Here is an 18,268-nt window from a genome sequence, read left to right on the forward strand (position 1 = left end):
TCAAATGGAAAAACAAAACAAAACCCTAAACACAATAATAACCCCTAATGTATTTAAACTAAAAAATATCCAGGTGATTTTAGAGTTAGAAAATAAGTCCATATGTCCACAGGTTGCACAGCACAGGGTGTCAAAGACACTTCTCATTCATTTCTTGTTCTGGTGTCCTTGCAAAGCACCTGGGAAACTTGCTGTTTCTAGGAAGGCTGGCCTTTAAACAGGTGGGATAAAGGTAAGTCCCCTGAGGTAGAGCAATTCTCATTCTGGCTGAAAGTGGCATTAGTTAGAAACTGTGTCCAGGAGGCTGAGGAGGGCTGGCAGGGAAGGAGCACAGGAGTGGCCAAGGAAGAAAAACCTCTGAGAATTTCTCTGCAAAGCAAAGTTTTCAGATGGCTGCCTTCTTCCTTCATCCATGCCACAGTAAGAGTGCGAATAAAACCAACAGCGTGGGCTCTGGAGCTCTCACACCCCAAGATCCAGAAGTAGTATTTCCACAAAGCACACAGTTTGTGGAAACTGCTCAAGCCCCCTTTCACACAAGCCTGAGCAGGATTCCTAATACCCTCAATCAGCTAGCAAGCTTCCGGAAGGCAGGAGGCAAAATAAAGGGCAACTTTCTTAATTCAATGAGATTTTTATTTGGAAAAATGGTTGCTATGATTATTTACCTCAAACCATTGCTTTTGTCAGTGATAAAGTCTGTCTCTCATGTGTTCATCCCAGGGATTTTTCTACCCTCAACTTCAGTCTGCCCAGTCAGCTTCCACTAGCTTCTAGTTTGGGCTTCTGGGGACATGGATGAGTGCAGTCACAGACTACTCAAGAGGTCTGTCCTCAACTGAGCCACTAGGGAAACATATTTGTACTAAAAAAGACAGAGCGATATATTTTTCACAACCACGGTTACAATCATATTTTAGGTTATTATACACTTAAGGACCTGGAAATTAATTGATGCCATATAAAATGCAGAAGAGCAAGAGATTAATCTGACAAATGGTTTCCATAAAAAAAAAGCCATTCAGTTTCCCAAATTCAGTTTCCCAAATTTATCCTGTGTCCTGAGGTTTCTAAATGCCACAGAGCTCTTTCCAGCTGCTGTCTTCTGTTTTCTACAGCCCCAAGTTGGGAGAATATCAGCATCTTTGCAGAGACAGCACTTAGCTCAGTGGAGTGTTAACCCTTTGCTCCCCTTTTCTTAGGTGTTAAGCGCAGCCACGGTTAGGCCTATCCGTTTCAGAACGTTGCATTTGTAGATGGTGAAGACAGAGTCTTCAGCGACACTATTTCATACAGGGTAATCAAGGTCTCTGAGGCCATCCAGCCAAGTCTATGGTCAAGCTTCCAAATTTGTAGCGGTCACCTGGGAGTAAGGGCTTCCATCAAAGACGCAATAAACTAGGCAGGAGAGATAGCTGTCTCAGGGGACAGTCAGTGCTTTTCTTGGGAGGGGTGACTGGTGGAGTTTGTCACGACTGCCTTTGCGATTGCTTGTCCCAAATGGCTAGAGAAAATTGGGTAGACTCCCCCCACCCACCCCAATTCTCACCAAAGCATACCACACAGAGGCCATCTTTTCTGAAGAGAGCATAGTAAATGAATAGTAAATCTAGGCCGGATCACGCCGCTACATGATGACGCTGAGTTCACATTTCTCCAGCTTGTTCTCAGATGGCTCTGCCTTCACTTCCGAGTTGGGCTCTGAGTGATGCATTTGGATAAAAAGAATGTAGAAGAGGCCTCCAAAGAAAGCACCAACCATGGGACCCACGACAGGGATCCACCAGAAGTTATTTCCAACTCTGAAAGCAAACAGGAAATGAGGAGACATTTCTTGGCCACCCTGGTATCTCCACCTTGCTATTCACTAGGGACTATTTCTTGTGCCCACACCTCTCTTGAACTTGAAGAGGGCCAAGTATAAGCACACTCCCTCCAGCATGGCCATTGTTATCCTGGACTCTCCAGTGTACCTGATATTGGGGACCTACACCAGTGTTCTAATGACTGATTGTACACTGTTTATTTTCCTCTTAGAAAACATGGTACTTGGGCAAGTGAGATGGTTCGGTGGGTAAAGGAGCTTGCTGCCAAGCCTGATACCCTGAGTTCAATCCCCAGAACTCACATGTTGGAAGGAGAGAATCAATTCTTGCAAGCAGTCTTAGGGCCTCCACATATATCTGGTGGTGTGTTTGTAACACCCATTCTATACTCCCCCCAATGAAATGTAATGCATTTAAAAATGTACGGTTCCATGAATCCATGGCCAGAATTGAGGGACTCTAGAGAGGCTACTCAGTAATTGTCTTTCCTATGCTGTGAAATAATGAAGCTTGGGGTTGTGAATGAAACAAACAGAAGAGTTGCTTAGAACGTGAACAGATTCACAGTTAATGCTGACAACCAGAGAGTGATAAAGAAAATGGAAAGCGGTATGTGAATTATCATCAGAACCAGTGCTTAGCTCTGGAGGCACAGCCCACAGTGCAGTCTGCGAGGCTTTTGTACCACCATTCCGCTTTTCCATGCAGAAACCCCCAGGGTCTGTGCACTTTAGGAAAGATGCTGTCTTGGAGGCAGCAGGTGACTTTGTGAGGTTTACTTGTTTATTTATTAAGTGCCTCCACAGGAGTGACTTCTGTGATTGCTTAGGCAAAGCAAAGCAAAACAAGAAATCATGTCAGATGTAGACAGTCAAGGAAAGCTACTTCTAAAAATCGAGACAATGACAAACATCATCCAGGGAAAGCAGGCGAACATGAGGGATGGATGGGCAGAGGTGCCTGCCAAGGCTTCACTGTTGCGCTGACTAGATTCTGGTGTCCTAGTGTGAACTAACAGGAAAAGGCCTGGAGAGCATCTCAGTGGGAAAGCCCTTGTTTGATGTACACACGGCTTTAGGTTTGATCACCATGAGAAGCCAAAAACCTTCCCACCTCGCGTAATGGAGAGCATGCTGATTCTAGAAGAATCTTTACATGATTTTGCTTGATAGCCACAGACTGTTCCTTGTGGTCTTTTGTTTAGAGCAGGTTTTGCCTGTCTGAGATAGGGTCTAACTCTGCAGTCCAGGATGGCCTCGAACTCATTAGGCAGCTCAGGTTTCCCTCAGACATTCATGGACTCACCTACCTCAGTCTCCTGAGTGCTGGGGTTACAGCCTTCACACCTGCTGTGTGTGCAGCAGATTTTGATCTGAGAGGACAATGGAGGACACAAGCAGAAAACAGGAGCGCTGCCCTGGGCTCTGAAGACCTGCTCTCAACCCCAGGGCAATCTAGAAGGTCCCTGAGGAGGTACCCTCTCTGAGCTCCAGTTTCTTCACTTAAGGGAGGGACACTGCCTGGGCTGGATGAGAGAGCACGGCAGCCACCAGATGTCACTCTAACTTTGTGCAAGAGGTTGCTGGACCTGCCCTCACATGGTCCTTTCCCACACCTTCAAACCCCAAATCCGGATGGCAAAGAGTGGCTGCTTTCTCCTCTGGGTTTAAAACCCTTTCTGGAAAGCCTTGGCTGGAGGTGAGTGTGCTATCCCTGTAGCAGCCATTTTAGTTGCTCTACAGTTTCCTTTTTGGAGCATCTCCCTGTCAGGAGCTGGACCCTGACTGTTTTATATAAAGCTGGAAGCATTGTGCCAGAAACGGAAGTCCCAAGTGGAGGTGTTCAGGTGTGACTGCCTGTAGGGTCCTGTCTCAGCACACACACACACAGGACAGCTAGCATTTACTCTGTGCTCCTAGGACTGCCGTAGGAACGTGTGTGTGTGTGTGTGTGTGTGTGTGTGTGTGTGTGTGTGTGTACATGGGTATGAGGGCATGAATGCTCACGTGTGCACATCTGGAGCCCATATTAGGTACACCCGTATAGTCTCCCTCTGCTTTATTGAGCTGAGACAGCATCTTTCACTGAAGTGGAAACTCTCCTTTCAGCTAGGCTGGCAGCTCTCAGGATCCGCCTGCTGTCTCCACCTCTCCATGGATTGGCATGAATTCTATCCTACTACTCTCTCCCTTTTCAGTTCATCTTATGTGGTATGCCAGATTAATTTTCAACAGTAGGTCTTCTACACATGCCAAACTTCTGCCCCAAATCCTAGTGTGTGGGGTGATTTGGAAATGTCCTTCTCTATCACAGTGACTTCTGCATATCTAACGCCCAGTAAAGCTCTACTGAGAGAATGAGGGACTCACGAGTCCCTTGGCAGCAACAGATGTCAATTCTAGTCTGGACCTGGTCACAAAGTCAATCTGTAGACAAGTTATATATAATGAAAATGTCTCGTGTTTAACCAGAGCATCCTTAGCCTCTGGACCACATGCTCCTGCAGCTCCCAGTCAGGGCTCAGTCCCCCCTGCTGAAGCAAGGCAGCCACACTTTCCTCTCCTCCCTGCCATTGATACTTACGTGAAGACCTCAAACCCCCATCCTGCCAGAGCAGTGAAGAGCCTGGGGCTCAGGTCTCGAGCTGGGTTCATGGCACAGCCAGTGTTGAGGCCCAGAGAACAAGAAAGGGCAATAATCAGGAGACCAATGACAACGGGCTCCAGGCCCCTGGGAACCCCAATGTTTCTGGAGTCAAAAATGGCAAAGACAATCAGAAGAAGGAACATGGTAGACAGCACCTGGAGAGGGAGAAAATGTTTCAGAGTTCAGTCTGCTCTGTCTGCCTGCTCACCCAAAGTCACCCCTTCTGCTGGGACATGAGAACAACCGGGGCTGACACCAAGAGCCAGCACAACTTAGAGTACTTGCTGCTATTGAAGAGGACACGGGTTCAGTTCTCAGTACCCACCCACACAGCAGCTCACAACCCCCTGTGACTTCAGTTCCAGGGAATCTGATACCCTCTTATGACCTCCACAGGCACTGCAAACACATGGTGCACAGACAGATACAGGGGCAAAACCCACCACCTAAGATAAATAAATCTTCATAAAATGAATCTGGTGCCAGCTAACACAGTGGAAGGGAGTGTGGCTTGTCCACAGACATGCTAGGAGCAGATGGTGACAGAAGCATCCATTGCAGATTGGGTGCCTGCTAATGGTCACACAGTTGGTCCAGCTCCGGAAGAGGCTGGTCCTATCACACTGTCTGCTAGGCTGTTGGTCAGCAACACTGAGGGACAAGGGGCAAGATCAGAAAGTGAAGGAGGGCTGACTCGGACTGGATGTAAGGACAAAAGCAAGAAAGCAATAGATGAACATGCAAAGGGAATGTACAGAAATTTCTTATTGGGAAAATCAGGCTGATGAAATAAGTGGGGAAATCTGCTTTGTAACAAAAGAAATGCAAATAGTAGCAAAGTTAGTAAAAACCCATTCTTTCCTGGGGTTTTCTAGTACAACTTAACACATGCCAGGCTCTTGAAAGGAAATCTGCAATAACTTATCAAATGCATTTAAAAACCTAAGTTCATGCATACAGTTCAGTAGGTCAGATTCATGCCATAGACATAATCTAAACTATGGAAAATTATTTCAAAATATATGTATGTACTTAAGCATGGTTTGTCATGCTGGAAACTAGAAGCCATTTAAGCAAGCATCGATAACGAAGGAGGGAACTGCATTACAGGCTGTCTATTCCATAATTTACTATAGGGACACTAGGATCTATAAACAGCGTCAGTGAGATGGCTTAATGGATAAAGGTGTTTGCTGCCAAGCTTGATGACCTAAATTCATTCTCCTGAGCCCACATAGTTGAAGGACAGAACCAACACCCAAAAGTTGTTCTCTGGCCTCTGCATGTGTACTATGACATGCACATGTGTGCACATACACATACACACTAAATATATATGAAACTTTTTTTTGTAAAAAAAACAACTATAAATAAAACTATGTGGCAACATTTTTGGGTGGTGAGACAGGGTTTCTCTGTGGCTTTGGAGCCTGTCCTGGAACTGGCTCTTGTAGACCAGGCTAGTCACAAACGTACAGAGCCTGCCTCTGCCTCCTGAGTGCTGGGATTAAAGGCATGCACCGATGGGGACTGTTCTTCTGTGTATATGTTTCTCTAATTGGTTAATGAATAAAACACTGATTGGCTGATTGGACAGATAGGAAGTGATGTAGCTGGGCAGAATTACTATATAAGCAGGGACAAACAGGAAATCGCTCTCTTCTCTGTGGAGACGCTAAGCAGTTAACATGTAGCAGGCAAAGGAGTTTCGACTCTGGCATTCCCTGCTAAGATAAGACCACGTGGAAATACATAGATTAATAGAAATGGGTTAATAATTAAGACAGAGATAGCCAGTAAGAAACCTTAGCCAACGGCCAACAACTTATAGCTAATTTAGAGCTTTATAACTAATATGGTGTCTGCGTGTTTCTTTGGAACTGAGAAGGGCAGTGGGACCAGCTAGGCCAGAAAGCTCACATCACATGCACCACCATTGCCTGACCTGTGATAACATTTTTAAATGCTTATAACAGTGAGAAGTTAAATATTGTAAATGCACTTTTTATTTTAAAATACACACAAAAATAATAGTGAGTGACTATATAAAAATGTTAACAGACACTCTCAAGTGGTGGGATTTTTCTGCTCTCTCCATATTCTAAACTGTTAATCAATCATTTTGCTTTGCAGCCTAGATGACAGCCATGAGCTGCTGCATAGGTATTGTCTGTCACACAGCGTGTTTTAACTTTCTGAGGTGCATAGCATGTCCACCTCACTCATGCTCCATCCTGTGCTTCATCTCACTGAAAAGTTGTAAAGGTCCCTCTGAGGGAAGCCCTGCTCTTCTCCTTACAGATGAGGGGACTTAGGTAGACAGAGGTTGAGGCATGTGCTCTGGGGCATGTAGAAGAGGCAGGCTGGGAAGGAGCCAGGTGATTTTACACTTTAATCCCTTCAGTGCTTCCTGGGCTTTCCAAAAGTAGTCAGAGTTAAAGAATTTGTGCTTTGAAAGCCATCTTCTCCAGAGAGCCCGGTGTCTGCAGAGCCCTTCCTGACCATCTCTGGCAGAGTGGAACCCTGGGCTGGCCTTGCACTTCAACTTGGTTTCTTATCTCTGCCCTTGTCACGCTGAACTACCTGTGTACTTACCAGTGGAACCTCTGACCCTGGCATTAAAGGAAGAGCGGGTTGGAACCACAGGTGTCTAGCAAGTACATATTGGCTAGCAGAAGTACTTGGGGAAAAAAGCTTGAACATAGTCAGAGTTCAACAACTAATGCTACTGAAATGGAGTGGCCCCAAAGCGTGGCCCTGGTGGGCAGCATCTCTCTTGGGTGTTGACTGACTGAATATTGGTACTTCCTTAGACTTTCTAAAGACATAAGACTGCAGGGAGCCCTTGGGGATTTCTGATATTTATTCTCTCTATTTAACCATGTACAGTAACTGCTTAAACTCTATAATCCCTGGAGGAAATTTCAACTCACTTTGAGATAAGGATGTGGCGAAGAAAGTGTAGGTGAAGACAGACCTCTACTAGCCAGATACCAAGCAGTTCTCTAAGGCACACAGCAAAACATCGTAAGGCTTGAACAGGGAGAATATGTGACGTTCTACAAGAGTTCATCAGAACAGAAGAGAAAAGGAAGTAGAGAGGAGCAAGAGCTGGACTAGGTAGAAATGTTGCTATTGTTGGTTGTCCAGTAAGTATGGGGAACTGCTGTGGTGTGTCGGGTAGTATTCATGCCATTTACCAGAAGGCTAAGCCAAGACCTTAAAAAGCTCTGAGTTTTTTGCACAAGGACAAACAGGAAGTCAGTAGGCAGGCAGCATGACTTGGCCTCCCCAGCAGAGTGCAGTTTTTAGAGAGGCTTGTGTTGCTGCTGTCTTGCTGTGTGGTGCTGTGTCAGGGGTGTCTCTGGGACCAGTGAGGGAAGGGAGGAAGGCTGTGTCTGTGAGAAGCAGGACAGTGTCACTCCGGGACTCAGTGGAGAAGGATGAATTGTGGCACCAAAGTCTCTGGGGCTGGAGGTCAGCTTTGTTCCTCAGATTCTCAGAATAGCTGGGAGAACACGACACTGGGCAGAAAGAACAAGGAACAAGAAAGGCAGTTCCAGTGCAAGTCCAAGCCTGGAAGGCCAGTATTCTCCCTCTCTTGCTTGCAGTAGGATAGGTCCACGTTCACAGGAGAGTGCTGTGAATGTCCCTTGAGAGCTCTGTTTGATTCTGATCTTCCTCAGCTGGATGGAGAGGCAAACCAGCTTCCAGAAACCCTGAAGGTTTTGCCCATCCCAAAGTCTATTCCAAGGTACCCAGTTGCCTTGTTGACTCAGAAGATAAATGGCTAATTGCTCTGGGTTTTTGTTGGTGCTTAACTGTTCCCACTGTCTGACGGCATCCAGATGGAGCTACAGCAATAGACTCCTAGTGCTTTGAAGCTAGTAAGATTAATTTTGTCCATCTCGCTCTCTGTATAGTAGCTGATCACAGATTAAGGACCCCAAACCTGTACCACATCATGCCTTCAGCAATGTCTCTCTACCTTGTCTCTCCTTGTGCCTGTTTGCATACTGCTGTCTAAACAATCCTCCTGTGACCACCTTCTCTTTAGACAGCTCCAGTTTCCCCTACTTTTTAAACTTCTGTTTCCAATCAGCTAATCTGGTATCTTAAGTAGGAAGACTCTGAGGTACTATGTCCCAAGCTGCCCACTGTCCAGAGTTCATCATTCCCACAGTTCCTATAGTGTACTATTAAGAGGCTACCAGACTGGCCTCCAATAACTACCTCCAGTGACTGCTGTCCTCAGGTCTTTATTTAGTGCACGACAAATTTTTTGAAATCCTCTTTTTAAGGGATGCAACTCAGAATAATTATAATTTCACTCATTTATAGACTCAGCCATTCATTAATTTATGTTGTTTGGTGCTCAGTGATGGAAAACCTACCTTCCACATCCAATGCCCCAGGTTCAATCCCTACTACTGCAAACAAAATGTTGAGGCCTCCCAGGTAATGGGCTCTGCCAAGGGGAAGCTGACTAGCTCCTTCCCTGCCATGGAACTCATTGAAGGGGATGAAGAATGCACACATAGTGTTTTCTGTGAGAAGTGCATGGCTTCAAGAGTTGCTGCCAGTGTTCTGGCTGGAGAGTGGAAGAGATATGTGGTAGGAATGAGAAACGAGATTTTCCTATGAAGCAAGGTGTCTAGAACTGCAGGGGGGCTGCTGTTGAGTCAGGATCATCCTTACTATAGGCGAAGGGAAACTGGATCGAGGAAAGAGAAGTCTGTTTGGGATGCATTGTGGATGCTAACTGAAGTGTTCTCAACTTGGCTATTGCAAAAAGACAAGAAGGAGAGAAGGATATTCCTGAACTGACATGCTATTGTGCCTCAGCCACTGGGGCCCCAAGAGAACTAGCAGAATATTAAAGCTTTGCAAGTTCTCTAAAGAAGATGTTGTTCACTGGTGTTGAACCAATGTCAGAAAGCCATTAAACAGAGAAGGGAAGAAGCCCAGGACCAGCGCACCCAAGATTCAGTGTCTCATTACTCCACATGTCTTGAGTCACAAATGCTGACATATTGCTCCTAGGAAACAATACGTCAAGAAAACTAAGGAAGAGACTGCAGACTATGCCTAACTGTTGGCCAAGAGAATAAAGACATCCAAAGAACACCAGAAACAGATTGCCAAGAGGTCTAGGCTGTCTTTGCTGAAAGCTTCTCCTTCTAAGTTGGAGCCCAGTCAAAATAAACCTTCAAGAATAACAAATGCAGAATCAGACCTCAAAATTTTTTATCACCTATTATGTTCTCTTGCTTTCAAGTTTCTTTTTTTCGTTTGTTTGTTTTTTTGTTTTTTGTTTTTACGAGACAGGGTTTCTCTGTATTGTTTTGAAGGCTGTCAGTCCAGCCCAGCCTCGAACTCACAGAGATCTGCCTGCCTCTGCCTCCCGAGTGCTGGGATTAAAGACGTGCACCACTACCGCCTGGCTCATCAGGCTTCTTTTGGAATAGGGGATGAGGGATCAAATCTATTCTGTTTTTCCACGTAATGGCCCTTGAGCTCCCTGAAGTACTTTCTCATGTCCCTCCTCACACACACTGTCCTCAAGCCTTATCTAGATCCAGAGTGACTTCCACTCACTGCCTGTGTGATATGGAGGACCTCTGGCTTCCCTTCACAGAAGCGTACCCCTGGCTGTGTGTGACACCTGGGAACAAATCTAAAACTCAGTCACTTCACTTGCCTACCGTACATAGATTATTACACACGGCAACAACATTCCTTCTTCAGAAAAGTTCCTCAATTTGCTGGAGTCATTCACAGCATTGGGGACAGGAATGGTATTCCAGTTCAAGGACTCAGACTCTGGTTCTTGCAACTTTGCAGTTCACATTCAATTTCAAGTCCTTCAAGCCCCAGGTATGGTGCCGAGCACCTAGGGAACTGTCGATAAACATTTGTGTACTGCTTTACTTTGCCATCAAAGTGGAAAAGTTATGGTGAGGATATGGGGATCTTTTCACAAACCAACCAATACAGCTGTGGCTCTTTGTGATAGGCTCTCACTGTGCAGCCCTGGTTGATCTGGAACTTCCTGTGTGGACCAGGCTGGCCCAAAACTTGTGGTGCCTCTGCCTCCCAAATGACACATCTAACAGAAGCTACTTCAAATATCTCCTTTGAGAGTCAGGTAAATCTAGGCCTCCTGGAGAGATAGGGCAGGTTCATGACACCCCAGGCTCACTACCATATTTCACAGTCTTTGGAGTTAGAGATGCCATCTCTTGTAGCTAATACCCTTAGCACAAAAGAGACACTAGAAGTGAAGTGAACCTCATTTGCCTCTAGTCCAGGCAGCCACTCTTTGTCTTGATCTCAACTAATATGAAGCAAGTATGTGTATTAAAAAGGAAGCCGAGAACTCTTCTAGTGGCATCAGCATCTTCAAGGTTGAATTGTTGTCAAGAAAACTCTGTTCATATAAGGACCTCTGTCTTAGAAATGCAATCCTTCTTTTTGACAGGCATACAACCCATCCCTGTCCCCACTTTCTATCATGTCTTTCAACCAAAATTAGGTCTTTGTTGACTCTTCACTTACTTGGTCTACAAAGGCATTTGGCAGGGATATGAATGGAGCTGGGTATGTTGCAAAAATGAACGCTGTTGCATTTTCTCCCACGATGAGCAATTTTCCATCAGCAAAGGCCATGAGTCCATCTATGGAAGACAGAGCTCAGGGACATTAGTGTTTTCTGGAAATGGCTGAGGGAGGCTGTTCTGGTTGGCTTTAATTAAACTGTGGCATAGCTTAGGATAACCCGAGAAGGGAGTCTCAACCAGGAAATTGTCCTGATTTGATTGGCTTGTATATAGGTATATGAGGGATTGCCTTGCTTCTTAACTGATGGAGATGGGCCCATCCCACTGTGGGTGGAGCTACTCTTCTAGGCTGTCTAAGAAAGCTGTGTGTGCCTGTGCCTGTGAGTAAGCCAGCAAGCACCAACCTTCCATGTGTTCTGTTTCAAGTTTTTGCTTGAATTCCTGCTTTGACTTCCTTCTGTAATAGACCATGATTTGGAGGGTGACATAAACCCTCTCCCCTTCTAAATTGCTTTTGGTCAGAGTGTTTTATCACAGAAACAGAAATCAAAGTAGACAGCTCTAAACTTGGACCCAGTCCTTAGTCAGTGGGGTCTTGGAGACCAACCTTTGGGGATGTGGGTAGAATTCTTGGAGTTTTCAAGATTGATCTAAAACCAAAGTGTGATTTTTAACTCAGTGGACCAGGGCTCTCTAGTGCCCCTAAAAATTTACTTCAGAACTTGAAGTTGTACCTGGATAATGAAGATACTATGGACGACCTGTGGAGTCCTCAGAGCCAGGAAACTGGCTGCCACTGATACAGGCAGCACCTACCCTATGCCTCTCTTTGCTGAACTGCTGGCTCCCTGAGTTTCTGGTCTGACCTCAAATCTTCCTTAGACATTTAATTTTCAGAGAGACACTGTGGGGAGAGGCCCCATTGTACAACCAGTTTCCTAGGGTTTGGATTATCAGTGTCTTCAGTTTGCCATTCAGAATGCTCTGAGGCTCATCTTGGGTTGTACGCAAGGAACTATTTTAACAGTTGGTCACACACAATTCTAAGATTCCTTAGCCTTATTTCTTTTCTTATTTATTATTTTTTCTGAGACAAGGTTCCAAGTTACTCAGGCTGGCCCTGCATTTGCTTTGTAGCCGAGAATGGCTTTGAATTCCTCATCATCCATGAATGAGGCATCATGCTTCATTCCCAGATGATTTCTTTAAGTCACAGAGCTACCAACTGCCACAGCCTCAGCTCAGTCCTGGGCTTATGGTCACCAGGACCACATTTACCTGCGGCCTGCTCTGGAGCTGTTGGCTAGAAGGGGCACAGGCCCCCACCCAACTTGCTTCTTGACAGTGCCGCTTCTTCCTTAAAGGCATGTTCCCGGGTTCCTACTCTAATATTTTCTGGCCACAGCTTTCATGACCAGGCAGGACCTCTTTTCTAGTCAAGTCAGAGAGCCCACTAGCATTTTGCCTATGTTCATATTGTAGAATATTGCAGTGCAGGGTGGACCTGGACTCTTAAAAGTTGTACCCTCCCACTTTGGGATTCATATTTTGGGATCTAGAGAGGAGGCTCAGCAGTTAAGAACTCTAGCTGCTCTTCCAAAGAAGACCTGAGTGAGTCCCAGAACCTACATGGCATCTCACTATGGTCTGTAACTCCAAGTTCCAGGGAATCTGATACTTTCTTCTGACATCTGTGATAATCAGACAGGTGGTATACAGGCAAAAACAAACAAACAAACAAAAACAACAACAAAAAACCCCACGAGGATAAACATCTTTGGATTGAAAAACCAATTTGCAGATTTTATTAAAAGGCTTCATAATTGCCTGGTTGATAACATGGGCCTCATTGTCATAATGCCCCCCGTTCACACTTAGTCTCACTGCTGTCTACCAAGGAATTCAAGCTTGCACAGGCTGCCTCACCAGCCCTCCAAGTCTTTGGACTCCAGGTCAATACTCACCATAGTAAACACCAAAGACAGCTGCAGCTCCCACAAAGGCTCCTAAAAACTGGGCTCCCACATAAAAGGGGAACTTGAACCACTCCATCCTTCCAAAGACACACATTGCAAAAGACACAGCTGGGTTGATGTGGCCTCCTGTGAGGAAGAAGAGAAAGTCAGGGAATAGAGGCCAGAGAGTGGGGGTGGGGAGAGGGAAACAGAAACACAGATGAGTGTTGGGGAGTGACTAACAATCCACAGCGCTATTAAACACAGTTAGAATGTCTATCTGTATGGAAAGGGATCAGACATTAAAAGCTTGGTGTGAGTAAGCAGCTCGTTTTATTTTTAAAGTGGAGTTTTAGCCATCAATTAAGGAATACCACAAGTAGATTGATGCAAACTGTTACTGTGAATATATTTTGAAGGCAACTGAGGCTTGGGTCCATATCTAACAATTCTTCAGCACATGCCCAGAGGCTGTAAAGCCATCTTCATGTTGGGAAGGGATGCTGTCCTGCTAGATGTTCTGTGCCATGTCTGGATGGATCCTTCAAATCCCTTTGTGTAAACAGTGTGTTCTCTCACACAGAAATGTAGCAACAACTCCCTCAACCCAACCCAAGCTGTAGGTAGCAAAATCAGCTTTCTGATTCTCAGCTGCCCATATGGTCAGAGAGGTTTGCTCTGTGCTCAGTGATGGTCCCACGTTGACCAGACACCACCACTGTGGTGTGGTGATATCTTTCTTGCACAAATAAAGCCTGTCTAGGGGTCAGATAATGGAGCTTGCCACTAGCTGACCATAGAGATCTGTATAGACAGACAGACAGACAGACAGACAGACAGACAGGAAGTGACATAGCTAGGCAGAAACAGGATATAAACAGGGAGAAACAGGAAATCGTTCTCTTCTCTGCTGAGACACTTAGAAGGTAAGGCGTGCTGTGACTTTCTCCTCTCTCATCTCTCAGCATTTCTCTCTATATCTGACTCCAGCCTTTTATTATCTAGACCAATTAAGAACTCCTTTTACACTGTGGTATTATTTAGACTTCAGAACGGAATGGAATGGATTCTGTTCTAGTTAACTGGTGAGAAAACTGAGAGACAAGAGAAACTTTCTCCAAGCTACATGGTCAGTGAATGATGGAACCAAAATTCAAGTCCAGATTTATCTGAATTTAAGATCCAGGTTCCATTAACCCACTTCTAGACCTCCTTTAGCATGTTTGTAAGGATTTCTCTGCCTTAGGGCTGGGGAGCATTTTGGTGGTCTGGAACTCCTACTGCTTTTGCACAGGGGACTGGTGGGAAATTCCTGGAGCCAGCCTGCATTTGCTCCTCTTCTCCCTGTGGCTACATGGGGAGTCCTTTAGTTAACAGAGGGCAGACCAGGAATGCGGGGCCAGAGGTTCCAATGGCAGCCCTCAGAACAAATGGAATGCCTTACATTTCTAGACTTTCAAGGAGGGGGAGGGTCTGTGCCTAGAGAAGAGGGTTTCTGAGCTTAGAGGAGATGAGCGAAGGGACTAGATAGGATAACAGGCATGGCTAATCCCCTCTAACAGGGCAGACTACATGATCTAAGACAACCAGCCTGGAGGCACTCACTGTTAAAGGACAAGAGGGTCATCAAAAGTCACCTCTGATCAAAACCATCCCTCAGGAGTGCCTTGCCCAGTAAGACCTCTAGAACAAGCTCTCTTCTAAGATAAAATTTCCAGAAGGTAGGTTTACATTTTCCAAGCGCCCTGAAAGCCTAATTAGCCTCAGATCTCATGTGATGTCAGCCACTTCGTATGCATTTTAGATAAGAAAGCTAATGAAATAATCAAGGGGTTTTGTTTGGACGATGGACATGACAGAAGTCTAGGGACAGCTGCTTAGGAGTCAGAGGGTAGATCTTGGAGGAAGCTTTGAAAACTAATGAGGAGAAGGGGCTAAGGGGTAACAAGGTTCAGGATGGGAGGGGAGCAATGGCTGAAGTTCAGAGGGCTGTAGAACTTCCTTCCTACAGACCTGAGTGGCTTACTGCAAGGCCAAGGCCAGAGCAGTGTAGTGGAAAGAACATGAGCCTAGGGCCAGAGAGTCCTGCCCTCGTTTATTGGCTCTGCCAAGGTTACTTTGATGACCATATTATTCACATAAAGAACCCCCTCGGGGAGCAGCTGGAGTCCAACAGGCCTAAGATGTGGGTCTTGGGTGAGCTAAGTGAACTCTTCAAAGATTCTGTTCTAGGTAAACTCCCTACCACCCTCACACAATTCTGTGACCAATAGCTTACAATTCTCCTGTCACTGAGCAAGGCTATTCTGCTTTTTCAGTTAACTCATTTACAAAATGCAACGTCAAAATTAGTTCCCAACAGGATCTGCTGAGATGCCTGAGAAGACAAGTTAAAGGCCCTTGCCACCAAGCTTAACAGCCTGAATTCAATCCCTAAGACCCATATGGTAAAAGGAGAGAACTTATGGTCTCTATGTGTATTCTATGGCATATGTGTGCATGTGCAAATGTACACGCACACACACACACACACACACACACACACACAATTTAACTTTAAAAAATAGTTACCATCAGGCAGCCTACATGCTTTGAGTAGCATATTACATGTGTGTATAACAACAAGCTCTGATTGGCTGAATGGCACATTCGCAATGGAGCAGGAAGCTAAAACTCCTTTATAGCAAATTGATTGTTTATATTTAAAAGTGAAAGGCCACTAACTTCACCACTCTGTGGACACAAAATTGGATAACATTTATATTCATGTCTAGCATGTACTGGTTTTTCTTGGAGTCATCTAAAAGGGTTTCCCATGAGGGTACAAACCATGTTAGGTATAGCCACCTTGATAGCAACATCTCCCACACGATTATCTTCTCTGATTCCTGTGGCCACTAATGCCAAGATTCATGCTGTGGTCCATGTAGCTATCATGGAGAACACATGCGTTGTCCCTGTACATTCCAAGTCATCAGTCCTCAGAGCCTGAACTATGCTAGTTCTAAACAGAGGCATGCTAGGTGCTCCCATTCCAACTCAACACTATCATTCGCCAGTCGGGCTCATCCACCATTTCATTGGTTTTGGGTGCTCTCACAGCCTCTCATAAACAACTTGGTCAGAGCCAAAGTCTCGCCTGGAAATGCAACCTCTAGTCATTTCTGATTCTCACTGCCAAGAACTTAGCCTCAGTACCCAGGCCAGACGGGACAGCTCTTTGCCATCTTTCTGCTCCGTCTTATCCTTCCTGCTGCTTCTTTCAACACTTCTCCTCTACAGTGATTCCTCAAGTCCCCACACAGAACAATGAATGCAAAGATCCATGACCTACCATGGCAGTGATATGGGTCAATTATATCAACAGAATCTGAGGGGAATTAGTACCATATGATTATTTGACTATGTTCAACTCAGAATATCATGCAGGCAGAATACTCTAAACTGGTGGTTCTCAGCCTGTGAGTTGAGACCCTTCAGGGTTTAAGGTCCCTTTCACAGGGATCACAAACCAGATTCCTGCATATCAGACATTTACATTACAATTCATAACAGTAGTTCCATGACTCAGAACATCTGGTCCTGCCCTGGGTCTCTTCCTATGTTTCCAGACTGCATTCAATATCATCCCATCATTTTGCTTTGCAGAACCCTGTAAGTGGCCATAATCAGCCTGACTACCTGGGAAGAACAAGGTTAACATTTTCTAGCTCAGGTACTCCTGTCAGGAAGACAGAGTTGATGTTTCTTAAAACCTAGCTTCTCTGATTGTAGCTGATAATGATCCAGGAACTTGCTTCTGCTGGTGTGGCCTTTGTTGAGCTATTCACAAGTACATGTGGGAAATGGCTTCCAAACATGAGATTCACAAAATAAGAAGTACTGATTACTGGAGGACACACTGCTCAGACATGAGTGCTAACCCTATCTGGTCCTTGTTCAATGTTGCCTTTACATAAGACACCATTTGTTGGTATTTATATTTTATCATCTATAAAAAGATATCAATACATATTCTCATAGGATTGTAGAGACACAATAAATAATGTACATAAAGTGGCCAACCATGCTAGCACATTGGGACTGCTGCATTAATAGTTGTAATAATGACATCATACCAGAGACACCTCCAGTGACATAGATAGCCATCACAACTGCTGATGCAAATCCAATATTGATAGTGACGATTCCACCAAAATGTCCTCGGCTGAGGACTGCTTGGGCAACAGAGCCACATCCAAGGACCTAGAAAGAAGGGACAAAACAATGCATTAAGGAAGTGGGAATGCAGTATGCATTCATGGTGTGTGTGTTTTAAGTAAAGACATGAATTCAGCTCCCTTAGTTATCAATCAATTCAATTATAATGTTCCAGCTGTCTCCATGGTGACATCTAAGTTGCAGATGAATCTTACTAGGGGTGTGCAATGTAAACATCTTGCCTATAACTTATAAATCAGGTAAGTTCACACCATGTTCTAGATTCCTCTTCCCAAAGGGATGAAAAATGAAGATTCCAAGAAAAAAGTATAAAAGGTTGTCCTAAGATTTCCCCCGGAGAAATATAATTTATATATGAGACATTCAACACATACTTGGTGATTTCAGCTTATACCTCCCAAAAGACAGAATACAGATAGTACACAGGTGGCCTTTGGATGTTCTACTGTCCCCAATTCAAGGATATATCCACCTATCTTATTTGAAAATTGCTGGACTTAGGAGATGCAGAAGAGCCTGGCTTCTGGAGAGAAGCCCTTGATATGCATGGCACATGTAAGACTTAGACTTGATTCACAGTTTTGGTGCCATAGTCTACATTAAGTGGTAAATCAAGCTGTAGTCAGAGTGCTCTTTTCCCTTTTAGACCACTCTGGCTCCATTTTATAGCCTGCTAACTGACCCCCCCCCACTTCCTCATCAAGACTGTCAGAATCAATCCTACATTCCTATCTTGATTTTTCCTTTGTAATCTGAGGCCAATTAAATGTTTAGTATAACTTCTGAACTAAGCAAGTAGCACTGAGTAGCGTCCTCAGAAAGTAGGGTTGGATATTGTTTCGGTCTGAGATGAGCTATTTTGGACAGCCAGTGCAGAAGTAGTACTAACTCTCCAAAGGAGAGGCTTCCCCTGGGCATGATTCTGCCACACAACCCCTAGTGTGGGTCCAGAGGGAACAGAAAAGTTTGAACTAGAGTCCCCAGAGAGACCTCTGACCGGTCTGATTTCACTCTGGGAAATACCTTCCTTTCTATCCTAGATTCTGCAATCACCTTGAGG

The 18,268-nt window shown here is 45.0% G+C and overlaps 1 protein-coding gene across 2 annotated transcripts in view; it reads right to left on the reverse strand.

The window, feature by feature from the left end:
* Positions 1-618: 618 nt before the first annotated feature.
* Aqp9 (aquaporin 9) overlaps positions 619-18,268 on the reverse strand; it is a 41,169-nt gene continuing 23,519 nt past the window's right edge. For both annotated transcript variants that reach the window (XM_005075465.4, XM_040740241.1), the window contains exons 5-9: positions 17,106-17,232; positions 12,997-13,134; positions 11,031-11,149; positions 4,410-4,627; positions 619-1,802 (exon numbers count right to left, since the gene is read on the reverse strand). In XM_005075465.4, the coding sequence (XP_005075522.1) occupies positions 1,628-1,802; positions 4,410-4,627; positions 11,031-11,149; positions 12,997-13,134; positions 17,106-17,232 (777 nt within the window). In that variant the 3' untranslated portion in view covers positions 619-1,627. The remainder of the gene's footprint in view (positions 1,803-4,409; positions 4,628-11,030; positions 11,150-12,996; positions 13,135-17,105; positions 17,233-18,268) is intronic.

This window comes from Mesocricetus auratus, unplaced genomic scaffold, assembly GCF_017639785.1.
Source record: "Mesocricetus auratus isolate SY011 unplaced genomic scaffold, BCM_Maur_2.0 Super-Scaffold_100691, whole genome shotgun sequence".
In the NCBI taxonomy this organism is placed as follows: domain Eukaryota; kingdom Metazoa; phylum Chordata; class Mammalia; order Rodentia; family Cricetidae; genus Mesocricetus; species Mesocricetus auratus.